General features: G+C 47.6%; 1 protein-coding gene across 1 annotated transcript; it reads left to right on the forward strand.

Moving 5' to 3' along the window:
* The first annotated feature begins 7208 nt into the window (after nucleotides 1-7208).
* On the forward strand, nucleotides 7209-12511 carry LOC130293766 (uncharacterized). Its single transcript, XM_056542840.1, has 2 exons — nucleotides 7209-9129; nucleotides 12150-12511. Exons 1-2 carry the CDS (start codon nucleotides 7689-7691, stop codon nucleotides 12155-12157), a joined length of 1449 nt encoding a protein of 482 aa, XP_056398815.1. The 5' UTR covers nucleotides 7209-7688; the 3' UTR covers nucleotides 12158-12511.
* Nucleotides 12512-13069: the final 558 nt, after the last annotated feature.

The raw sequence follows: 13069 nt of genomic DNA on the forward strand, positions 1-13069 counted from the left end.
GAGGTGGGGTCCGGAGTCCGTCAGGGTTGTCCTTTGAGCCCGCTGTTATACGTGTTCGCAATCGATCCCTTCGTCCGGAGGGTAGATTGTGGACCGTTGGCGGGAGTCGGGATGGGTCTGGCAGAGCCGGATGTCGCCCAGAGAGTGGTGGCATATGCTGATGATGTCACCATTTTCGTCTCCTCGAGGGGGGAGGTCGATGTGGTGATGTCAGAGGTGGACCGCTACTCGGAGGCTTCCGGGTCTAAGATCAACCGGGATAAGTGTGAAAGTCTCTGGCTGGGAGGGGGGGATCCCACGTTTGATCTCCCGGACACCCTTCCAGGGCCCCAAGAATCAGCAAAAGTTTTGGGCATCACATTCAGCCAGGATGATTATCCCACGAAAAACTGGGATGGTAAGCTCCAGGATGCCACTCAGAAGGTGAACCAGTGGAAGGGTTGGTCTATGACCCTCAGGGAAAGGGTACACCTGATCAAATCGTACCTGCTCCCATTGTTTATCTATCTGGGCAGCGTATGTATCTTGCCAGAGGCTTACTACACTAGGGTCTACAGCCTGTTTTTCCAACTGTTATGGGGGAACAGGATGAACCTAGTCAAGAGGGAGGTTACGTACCGCACGAGGAGACTAGGGGGTTTATCTATGGTAAACCCCGTGGTGTTCTTAACAAACACCTTCTTGAAAGCCAACATCTCAAACCTCTGGTCAGAGAGGGCTTCTCCGTGGGTACTCTCCTGCAGGGAGTGGTTTCGGCCTTTCTTCCAGGAATGGGAGACAGGAGGGCAAGTGAAGGACCTCCGTACGCCCCATGGATATCTTCCGGCTTACGCTACCCCGACTCTGAAAGCGATACGTCGGTGGGGTCTGGGAGTGTGGGAGATCAGGACCCAGTCAAGGCAGTTCCTTGACAAACGGGTTCTGTTGACCCACTTCCAGAAGCCTCTGGCGCTCAGGGACTGCCCAGGTCGGGATCTGAGGGTGGGGTTGTTTCTTTTAAACATGAAAAGGATCCCCCAGAAGTTTTGGGACTTGGCCTGGCGCTGCTTTCAGGGGAAGCTATATGTGAGGGACAATTTGAAGTGTAGGAGATCTGATGACCGGGACTGTCCCCGAGAAGAGTGTGTGGACACGCTGGAAAGCATGGACCATTTCCTCCTTCATTGTCCCTTTAATATAGGGGTTTACAACCGGGTGGGCGCTTCCATTGGCTGGAGTCAACTTGCCGGCCTTACCTACCCGGAGTGGGCTTATGGGGCATTCAGGAACCTGGGTGGTCGAGACCGGGGCACTTTATTCTTAGTTAGCTTAGTGATTAGGTACCACACGTGGAACGCACAGTGTTTAGTGTCTACGCAGCGTAAAGTCCTCTCCGAGGTGGAGGTCTGTAGGAATATCACCGGTGACCTCGGGAAGATCAGGTCTTTGGAATATGGCAGTCTTGGTACCAGTAGGGCTTCTCTCCTATGGAGAGGGTTTTCTTTTGATGTGCCCTAGGTACTAGACCTTCTGGGTAGAGTACCCTTGTTTTGGTTAGGGACAGTGATGTAAGGGGACAGAGTTAGGGTGATAGTAGGGTCAGTTTCTATTTTAAGGATAATGGTAGGGTGAGAGGTAGGGAGGTGTTAGGGAAAGTATGTAAATTTTTGTATGTATCAGGATTGCCATCCTTTTTCCTGGTGGTGGGCTAATGCATGTGCACCATAGCTTTTTGTTTTGTTTTCCGATGTTTAGGTTATGAAGGGCTTACAGGCACCGAACTTGGGCCTAGTGTGGGTTATATTGTTTATGTATGTTATAAAGTTGGTTATGGTTAAGTTGGTTGGGAGGAGTTCTAGGTTGGGTGGGTGTATTTGGTGGGTGGTGGTTTTCTTTTGGTGGACCAGGCAGGGGTCAGTCGTGGCTGGACATTGAGAACTGTGGACTCTGACCCATGTACAGGAGGGCGGGTGGTGTGGGTGAAGGGATAGTTTAGAGTAGGATGTTTTATTGTACATTTAGGTGTGTTTCCTGTATAATAATAGGTGTGTATATAGTGTATATAGTTTATATGTATAAATTGTGTACATGACATGTAATTATTATAAAAATATATATATATTAGTTTAATTATTATCATTATAAATTTTTTTTTTTTTAATTTTTTTTTTTTTTTTTTTTATCTTGATTTTTGAATTATATATTGTTTATATTGTGTTTATAGTAGAGATAGATATGGCAGTCGAACCAGATGTTATTTTTGTAGTAATTTTTGTATCCAGTTGTGGTTTAGGTCTTGTGGGATAAAAAAAAAAAAAAAAACATAAAAAAAAAAGGGGTGGTGGTGTGTAGTGGGAGTGCTTGTTGTGTTTTCTGTGTGTTTTGTAGTGTGTGTTTTTCCCAAGTCTGGGTGTTTTTGAGTTACAGCTAAATAGTGCTATTTTTATGTTTCTTTTTTGGTTATGTAAGTTGAGTATGCATGTGAGTGTGTTGTTAGATATTTGGTTATGTAAGGTGTGTTTTTCTTTTTGTTAGGAAAACTGGGCTGGCCGGTTAGGCAGGATTTGTGTTCTTTTATTTTAAATGTAAAGTTTTGGTTTATGTTATTTCATGTTGCTGTTTTCAGTTATGGCCAAGTTGTGCTGGTTTTGTGTTTTTGTTATGATTTATATTTTTCTAATAAAAGATCTACAGGATATAACTCAGGATCAGTACAGAATAAGTAAAGCATATATAAAGTGACTTGAATGGTTTTGTAGATGTACTGTACATTTTACATGTCAATGAACATATTCCCAATGTAAGGCAAGTGCATTTATTAGAAGAAATATAACATCTATGAAAGAAAAAATAACCAATTCCACAAAACACTCTATTTTCAGAGGCTGTTGTCCTGACTAATTCCCCATTTATCGATCTAAAATTTTAGTTGTTTGCCTGAGGCAGGGAGGGCTAGAATTAACCCTGCAGAGTCCCTACCAGGGATGACACTGGGATGTGATCTGTACTACAAGGGCTTTAGTGCTGCCATTAATCTTTTTCTTTTGTGACTTTATATTGGTTTTTCTCAAAGACTGTAATGTGACAGGTAATTTATACAAAAAGGAATATCATTAAGAGCCACAGATAGTATTGATTCTATGGAGTCGGCACAATAGATTTCCAGATAAGGAGAGATAAAAAATGTAACAATGGGATTCTCTTCTTACTAAACACTTAGGGACAATGTAAGGTGATTTACAACATAAAGTCATACAAAGAACAATTGAACAATGAAAGAATAGAACTACATGGCCCAATCAAAAACCAGAGTTACTGTTCTAAAATGTTCTCCATAATTTGAATGGATATCTTAAAGGGGTACTCCACTGCTAGACATCTTATCCTCTATCCAAAGGATAGGAGAAAAGATGTCTGATCACGGGGGTTCCTCCGCTGGGACCCCTGCGATCTCAGCTAAGCACCCAATATTCTGAACAAACGCTGGGTTCTGGCGGCAGTGGTCGTGACGTCACGTCCGGTCTGGATTTTGGGAGAAGCCTCCTGAGGAAGGAGCAAAAGCGTGCTCGGGGTCCAGCACTTACCGCCATCACACTATGGGTGAGTTACTTTGTCAGTAATAGATACTCCACATGTAGGAGAGCTAGGTAGTTTCGGAGGATTGAACTTGGTCACTACTGGACCGTTTTTCCACTATGGAGTTGTAATTTCTAGTACTCTCTGACTGCTTCACTATCCATTTTTTTATCCATTGTTTTTTGCCTGTGCCCTTTATAGTAGGGATCAGGCGTCATCCATATTGTGCTATAGGTGTTTATTGTTTACAATTGGTGCTACACTGGCTGTTTTGTCTGTAATTTTAAACATTTATAATTATTATGTATTTTGTCAGTCTGTTTAAAAAAAATTATACAATAAAGATGATTATGTTTTACTTCAGAAAGTGCAACTTGCCCTTTGTTTGTATAATTTAGTTGCTTAACCACTTGGGGAGCAGGGCGTACAGGTATGCCCTGCATCCCAAGTCCTTAAGGACCCAGGGCGTACAGGTATGCCCGTGGGAATTTCGGTCCCCACCACTAGCTGGGCGGGGACCGGACCAGGATGCCTGCTGAAATCATTCAGCAAGCATCCCGTGACAACGCCTGGGGGAGTCCGGAGACACCCCCATATCAATTCAGACAGGCGGTCTGTGGCGATTCTGGGTAATACGGATCTCCGGTGACCGGAAAATAAGGGGGATCGGGGCTGTCAAACACACCCTCGATCCCCCTGAAGGGATAGAAGTGACGTGGCAGGGGTGCCACCCCTCCTATCCCTGCTTTTGGTCGGTCAAAAGCGGCCGACCAATAGCAGATCGGGGGCGGGGAGGTTCCCCCGCTCTGCCCACCCACGGTAGTCCGGGGAGAGTTGGGGAACTGTGCTGGGACCGATGCCGAAGGTCCCTTACCGGTAGCGATCCTTCACGACGGCAGGTGGGGATCCTCTGTGTGCGACGGCGGTAATCCTGCTACTGCCAGGTGAGTTGTTGCCTAGCAACATCTGGAGGGCCACAGTTTACAGTTGTCTCTAAGCTGTAGCCCTCCAGATGTTGCAAAACTACAACTCCCAGCAAGCCCAGACAGACGTTTTCTGTCTGAGCATGCTGGGATTTGTAGTTTTGCAACATCTGCAGGGCCACAGTTTGGAGATCACTGTGCAGTGGTCTCTAAACTGTGGCCCTCTAAATCTTGCCAAACTACAACTCCCAGCATGCACAAACAGCAACGGGCTGTCTGGGAATGCTGGGAGTTGTAGTTGCGTGCCTCCAGCTGTTGTATAACTATATCACCCAGCATGCCCTTTGGCAATCAGTACATGCTGGAAGTTTTAGTTTTGCAATAGTTGGAGGCACACTGATTGGAACATACGTAATTAGGTAACAGTACCTAACTCAAGGTTTTCCATCCAGTGTGCCTCCAGCTGTTGTAAAAGTACAACTCCCAGCATGCATGGTCTGTCAGTGCATGTTGGGAGTTGTAGTTTTGCAACAGCTGGAGGATCCCCCCCCCATGTACATACTCTGTACATTCACACGGGCGGGGGTTTTCCTGCTTCAAGTTTGATCAGCAATTTTACACCACAGCTCAAATTCAAGGCAGGAAACTCAACGTAAACCCGTCCGTGTGAATGTACCCTAAGAACACTACACTAACACAAAATAAAGGGTAAAACATTACATAAACACCCCCTTACACTGCCCCCCCCCCCCAATAAAAATGAAAAACGACTTGCACGGCAGTGTTTCCAAAACCGAGCCCCCAGCTGTTGCAAAACAACAACTCCCAGCATTTCTGGACAGTCACCGACTGTCCAAGCATGCTGGGAGTTTAGCAATGGCTAGAGGCACCCCGTTTGAGAAACACTGGTGTAGAATTTTTTTGGTAGCGGAGGCAATTGTAACGCTTGCATCCGAGTCCACCCCTATGCAAATCCCTAATTTACGCCTCAAATGCGCATGGCGCTCTCTCACTTTGGAGCCCTGTCGTATTTCAAGGAAACATATGGGGTATTTCCGTACTTGGAAGCAATTGCATTACAAATTATGGGGGGCTTTTTCTCCTTTTACCCCTTATGAAAAAGTAAAGTTGGGGTCTACACCAGCCTGTTAGTGTAAAAAAAAAAACCTTCTGGTGTTGCCACATACTTTTTATTTTCACAAGAAGTAAAAGGAAAAAAAGACTCCCAAAATTTGTAAAGCAATTTTGGAAATACCCTACATACAAGGCTCAGGAGTGAGAGTGCACCATGTACAGTTGAGGCCTAAATTGATGATTTGCACAGGGGTGGCTTACAGCGGTTCTGACATAAATGCAAAAAAGTAAATACCCACGTGTGACCCCATTATGGAAACTACACCCCTCACGGAACGTAACAAGGGGTATAGTGAGCCTTAACATCCCATAGGTGTTTAAAGAATTTATGTTAAAGTTGGATGTGAAAATGGAAAAAAAAAATTTCACAAAAATGCTGGCGTTACCCAAAATTTTTCATTTTAACAAGGGAAAATAGGAAAGAAGTCCCCCAAAATGTGTAACCCCATTTCTTCTGAGTAAGAACATGCCCAATATGTGGATGTAAAGTGCTCTACGAGCGAACTACAATGCTCAGAAGAGAAGGAGAGTCATTGGGCTTTTGAAGAGAAAATTTGTCTGGAATTTAAGGCCATGTGTCTTTACAAAGCCCCCATGGTGCCAGAACAATGGACCCCCCCCCCCCCCCCACATGTTGGAAACTACCCCATTTTGGAAACTACACTCCTCGTGTAATGTAATAAGGGGTACAGTGAGCATTTACACCCATCAGGTGTCTGACAGATTTTTGGAACAGTGGCCCATGAAAATAAAAAATTTTATTTTTCATTTGCACAGCCCACTGTTCCAAAGATCTGTCAAACGCCAGTGGGGTGTAAATGCTCACTGCACCCCTTATTAAATTCTGTGAGGGGTGCAGTTTCCAAAATGGGGTAACATATGTGGGGGGGGGTCCACTGTTCTAGCACCACGGGAGCTTTGTAAACACGCATGACCCCCAACTTCCATTCCAAACAAATTCTCTCTCCAAAAGCTCAATGGCGCTCTTTGTATTCTGAGCATTGTAGTTCGCCCTCAGAGCACTTTACATCCACATATGGGGCATTTCCATACTCAGAAGAAAATGGTGTTACAAATTTTATTGCAGACAGGAGGCTCATATCAGAATGCATTATCCTTCTTTATTTTGCCCATTAGCAGAAAGAATGACAGTGTTAAACATAAAAAGAAAAAGAAAACACAGGTGTCCAAGCACCTAGTAACCATAGCAACTCCCTCCTCCATCCCACCAATCCAAGCATAGACTGCCCTATATAACCAAGCTGCAGCCCCTCCTCCTCCTCTTTCTTTCTGCTCGTTAGCAGCATCAGTATCTAACAGATAAGTGCATTAATAATTCTCATTCCTGTCACCCACACTGTAATTTCTCCCTTTACCCTGTACTCCCAGGGTTGGGGGACTTCTGCCCTCTGTGGCCAGCTTCTGAGGGAGCGAGGGTCCCTCTCTCTCTATCTTTATCTCTCTCTCCCCCCTCTCCCCGTGTTTTTCTATCTATATACATCTATATATCTATTTCCGTTCCCCCCCCTTTTCTGTCCTCTGGGTCGGTATTTCAGACCCAGGGAACTGTACCGTTGTTCTGTCTCACTTATTTTTTCTCCCCTTTGGCGCTCCGCCATTTTTCCTGACTCCGCCCCCCTTCTTCTCCGGCTTTCAGTCTGAGATCTCCTGAGCGCTTCGCGCGCTGCAGGGGGGCGTGTCCGCACGTTCGCTTCGCGAGCGTTTTGGCCTGTTACCTCGCCTACGTGCGGGGCCTTCTGTGTGGTGCCCCGGCGAGTCCCTTGCTTGCGCGGCCCGGCCGTTTCGTCGGTCGCCGACTCAGGGATTCCCCGCGGCCCCTCCGTTCATCATTCGGCGCTGGCGCATTAATTTCGCCTTACCCAGTTCGCAACTGAGTGGGATTTTTTCGCTGCGCATTATTGCGAACATTTTTTCTCTACTCTCTCTTATTGTATACTCTTGTATATTTATATGTTATTTATTCACTGCAGTTAATGCTAGTCCCTCTGTCTGTTCTCTCCTTACAGCTGGGACTGCACACTTATATTGTACATCCATACATATTTTAACTACATCATGTCTGATGATCAGCTATCTCCACCTAATGGTGGGCTGACTCATTCATCTCAGGACCATATCCTAGCCCCTTCTGAATTATTGCAACAGATGGTGTCTACATCGGTCCAATCCGCCCTGGCCTCCGCCATGTCATCTGTCAATGACAGCATATCAAAATCTGTTTCCATGGCGTTGTCACGGCAACACCGGGAAGGGCCGGCCTCTTCAGATACCCCCTTGGTCGCCTCCCACATACAATCCCAGGCTTCCAGCCTACTAAGACCCGGCAAGTCGGACCGGAAGAGACGCTATTGCTCCGACTTAGATACCCACCTTACCAATACACCTACTATTGGAGGTGGTTCTAAACTAACTAAGACCTCAGTGCCTCCTGAGGATACCAATGTGAGTGCTCAGAACCCCACAGATGGGGATGACGTGCCCGGTGGAACCTCTCGGTCCTCCAGGCGTAATAAACCCGACTCTTTTGTTGAAGATTCAGATGGCACCTCAGACTCTGGGGATGATGATTTGTATGAGTTGGAGGACGAGGATCTGGAAGGGAACGCGAGTCGTTCTCCTCCACATAGCTCCGCTGACACAAGCGCCCCCGGGGCGATCTTGGATTCCATGGGAATTCCATTCTTCAGCCCGGAGAATATCAAACACCCCCGTTCGGGGGAGTGGACGCCCATGTCACAGGTGGCTGATTATGTTTCGGCTTGGCTGCGCAAATCTTTAGATGGTCGCAACCGCAATAAACTGAGGGCGGAGTGTCCACGACCGTCACTGCCCAATAATGTCGCCACGACGCCAGAGTTGGACCCCATTCTGGTGCGCTATCTGGTTAAGACCGGTAAAAACCCTAAAAAGGGTATTGACAAATCTTTCAAAACTGTTCAGGACAAGTTGTTGGATGTCCTTGGGCCTATGACTAAGATTTTACAATTGGCCGAACATGCTGTCGCTTCAGGTGAAGTAATTGATGCAGACATTTTACGGGGCTGGGCATTACGAGCAGTTTGCTTGCTCGGCAATGCAAACACTGCGGCGTCTACGGAACGCCGGAGATCCATCCTTATGCGGCTGGATCCCCAACTTACTCACCTGGCTACCGACGAACCTGGTCCGCCAGCGGACGGTTTACTATTCGGGGAGGCCTTTCTTAAAAATATAAATAAGTATGTTGGCCTTTTCTCGGGCCTTGACAAAGCCCAATCCTCTTTAAAAAAGGTGGGCGCTAACAAGGTTTTCCCCAGGGCTGGAAGGGGTAGGGGTCGCCCTTCCGGCCGTGCCACCAACTATAGACCCTATAACAGGGGCCACTACATGCCTGACAGACAATATTACACACCAGTTCCCCAGCCACCACAGCCCTCGACTCCATTCTTTCCGCCTAGAGGACGTCCGTGGAGAGCGAGGGGTGCCAGCCGTGGATATCCAAGATCCAGGGGCACAGGTGAGACTGCCTATTCTGTCATTAACATGGGTTCCTGTGGGGGGCAGGCTGGGGTATTTTTTTTCCGGACCTGGTCCCGGATCACATCCGACCCGTGGGTCTTGCAAACTGTAACCGGCTATCAAATAGAATTTCTCTATCCTCCGATACAGACTTGTTGGCCACCAGCGATACACTTCGCGGACGCCGACAAGGCCCTGATCCGCTCAGAATTGATGGATCTGCAGTTGAAGCACGCCATTCAGGAGGTGTCTTGGGACGCTCCGGGTTATGTGAGCAATATTTTCTTGGTCAAAAAGAAGGACGGAGGTCACCGCCCAGTCATAAACTTGAAACATTTAAACGAGTACGTTTTGTATCGCCACTTCAAGATGGAGGGGATACATCTTCTCAGAGATCTTTTGCTACCAGGAGACTGGTTGGCGAAGATAGATCTGAAAGACGCGTATCTAACCGTGCCGATACACCTTTCTTCCCGTCCATATCTTCAGTTCTGTTGGGAAGGTCGCAAATGGGAATTTGCATGCCTCCCGTTCGGCCTTTCTTCAGCACCATGGTGCTTCACCAAACTGCTGAGACCGGTCATGGCTTTGCTCAGGAGCCGGGGGGTACGCCTGATCGTCTATCTCGACGATATTCTGATCATGGCGTCCACGTACGCGTTGGCCGTGCAGCATGTCCAATGGACGGCCGCTCTGCTCTCGGAGTTGGGCTTTTTGCTCAACGAAGAGAAGTCGGTACTCACGCCGTCTCGACGGACGGAGTTCCTGGGGTTCGAGGTGGATACCCACTTGGCCACCCTGAGTCTGCCCACGAGGAAACTGACTACGATCCGCAAGGAGATCCGGAAGCTTCTCCGTGCAGAGGTGGTCTCATTGCGGGCGCTCGCTCGGGTGGTCGGTCTGCTGACAGCCTCCATCCAGGCGATCTTCCCTGCCCCGTTACACTACAGGGCGCTGCAGAGACTGAAGATTCGGCACTTGAGGGAGGGTTTGCCCTACTCAACCGAAGTGCCACTATCCGCAGAAGCCAAGGGAGAACTCCTGTGGTGGCTACGTCATGCCCAGGTTTGGAATGGGAAGACAATTTTCAATTCCAAACCGGACTTAGTGATAGAATCAGACGCCAGCCTGCGGGGTTGGGGTGCCCGCTGCGGGGCATTGACGTCCGGAGGCAAGTGGTCACCATCAGAAATGTGTTTGCACATCAATTGCCTGGAACTTCTCGCGGGCACCTTTGCCCTGAGGAGTTTCGCTTTCCACAGGTCGGATTGTTGTATCCTGCTGCGCATGGACAATGTAGCAGCCGTTCAATACATCAACCGCCTGGGAGGCACGAAATCCAAGATCCTCGCAGATCGCGCGACGGTCCTTTGGCAATTCTGCCTTCAGCGGAATATATTGTTGACTGCGGAGTATCTTCCTGGAATTTCCAACGCCATTGCGGACTGGAACTCCAGGTACCTCACGGACTCCAGCGATTGGATGTTGGAACCAACGGTGTTCCAGGCGATCCATGCCCTGTGGGGGCCATTGAGTATCGACTTATTCGCATCTCGTCTCAATCGACAGCTGCCACGATTTTTCAGTTGGCGACCGGATCCGGACGCCATGGCGACGGACGCGTTTCTTCAAGTATGGCCACAGAGCACTCTGTACGCCTTCCCGCCATTTGCCATGATCCCCAGAGTATTATGGCAGACGGTGTCCCAAAAAGCGACGCTGGTGTTGATCACCCCCTGGTGGCCGACTCAGTCATGGTTTCCCCAGGTCCTGGGGATGGCCATAGATGTGCCGAGGTTGTGTCCGCCTCTACTCACGTTGCTTCGAGACCCCTCAGGGAATCTTCATCCCTTGACATCGGACGATCAACTGCCGCTATTGGCATGGTTGATCTCGGGACACCTTCGCTTGGGGGCCGCATTTCGCAATCGGCTTCTGACCTCATCAATGACGCTTGGGCTCCAGGTACCAGATCGGCTTATCGATCAGCCTGGGGACTTTGGCTTCGTTGGTGCTCACGACGGGATTTGGATCCCGTACGTGCCCCTGTAGCGGAGGTCATTAATTACCTCTCGGAGTCTTTTGAGGCGGGGAAAGCTTATCGCACGATCAACGTTTATCGCTCGGCTATTTCCGCCTCCCATGGGTTGGTGGATGGCTTGCTGGTTGGACAACACCCTATTGTCTGCCGTCTTATGAGGGGGGATGCGGTTTAAGAGACCGCCTTCTTCGCGATATCTCACCACGTGGGATGTTAGCAGTGTATTACGCATGTTTGAGACATGGGAAGACAATGACGACTTGTCTCTTAAACTCCTGTCGTTTAAATTGACAATGTTGTTATGCCTGGTCTCCATCAAGCGTGTGTCAGACGTACGGGCCCTGGATATTTCCAGGAAACAATTTGTTCCCGATGGGGTTCGTTTTTCCATTTGTCGTAGGACCAAAACCGATCTACGTTCGGTTTTCTTCCCATTTTTTCCGACGCGCCCGAAATTGTGTGTCGTGCGATGTCTTCGATCTTATGAGTTGAGGACAGCTACGCGTCGTCCGACGGGTTCGGCGCAGCTCCTCATCTCCTATTGTCCGCCATATTTACCGGTTTCCTCCCCGACATTGGCTCGGTGGGTGAAATTGACAATGTCCTTAGCGGGTATTGATGTGTCACTGTTCACGGCTCACTCCACTAGGAGTGCGATGTCGACCAAAGTCCTTCAGACGGGTGGCTCGCTTTCGGAACTCTTGAGGGCGGCCGACTGGTCGTCCGAGGATACATTCCGTACGTTCTATTTTAAACCTACTGTACATGTGTCTATGTCTGTATTGTGATGGATTTATGATGCTTCTCTATGTACTGTGCTTTGAACATGCATTCTGATATGAGCCTCCTGTCTGCAATAAAATTGAGGATTTTCCTAGTAGAGTGACGGAAAATATTGATTTTATTAAGACAGGAGGCGAATATCATCCCACCCGTTTTCCCTACCCGTTATTATTTATAACCTTTGTTGTTTTCAGGATATTGAAGAATGGTTCTGCCTTGCCACGGTTCTTTGTTGGGGTCAGCTGCGTGACCTATCCGGTTGATCGTTCCTGTTTGAAGATTGACGTTCTGCGTTATTGGTTCAAGATCCTCCGTGTGGACGCCGCCGCGCGAGTTCTGCAGTTTCGATGCTGGATTTCGTCACGGCATAAAGAAAGAGGAGGAGGAGGGGCTGCAGCTTGGTTATATAGGGCAGTCTATGCTTGGATTGGTGGGATGGAGGAGGGAGTTGCTATGGTTACTAGGTGCTTGGACACCTGTGTTTTCTTTTTCTTTTTATGTTTAACACTGTCATTCTTTCTGCTAATGGGCAAAATAAAGAAGGATAATGCATTCTGATATTCGCCTCCTGTCTTAATAAAATCAATATTTTCCGTCACTCTACTAGGAAAATCCTCAATTGTAGGGGGCATTTTCTCCTATTACCCCTTGTAAAAATGTAAAATTTTGGGGAAAAACTGCATTTTAGTGAAAAAATGAGATGTCAGCAGAGAGCACTGTGCTCATGATGTCAGCAGAGAGCTCTGTGTGTCAAAAAGAAAAGAATTTCCGCTGTAGTATTCAGCAGCTAATAAGTACAGGAAGAATTAAGATTTTTTAATAGAAGTAATTTACAAATCTGTTTCACTTTCTGGCACCAGGTGATTTAAAAAAAAAGTTTTTCACCGGAGTACCCCCTAAGAGTCCATAATTACTGTATTGGCATTATGCATTTTATGAGTTGGAATTTTGTGTTCTAAATTGGATTTTGGGAGTGAATAAAGGTTCTGGACATAAAATCACTCCCATACTCCAGTTTGTGTGTGTTTTGCAGTCCTGAACCTGATCTTACAGGTGTGTGAGCACTGCCAGAAAGCAGAAGAGTTTCTCTGAAGCAGATAAGCTTGTCGGAGGT

The sequence above is a fragment of the Hyla sarda genome, chromosome 10 (assembly GCF_029499605.1).
Source record: "Hyla sarda isolate aHylSar1 chromosome 10, aHylSar1.hap1, whole genome shotgun sequence".
Classification (NCBI taxonomy): Eukaryota; Metazoa; Chordata; class Amphibia; order Anura; family Hylidae; genus Hyla; species Hyla sarda.

Bases quoted from the DNA above. Each gene is read 5' to 3' on its own strand.
- LOC130293766 (XM_056542840.1), top strand. From the start codon at position 7,689: ATGTCTGATGATCAGCTATCTCCACCTAATGGTGGGCTGACTCATTCA.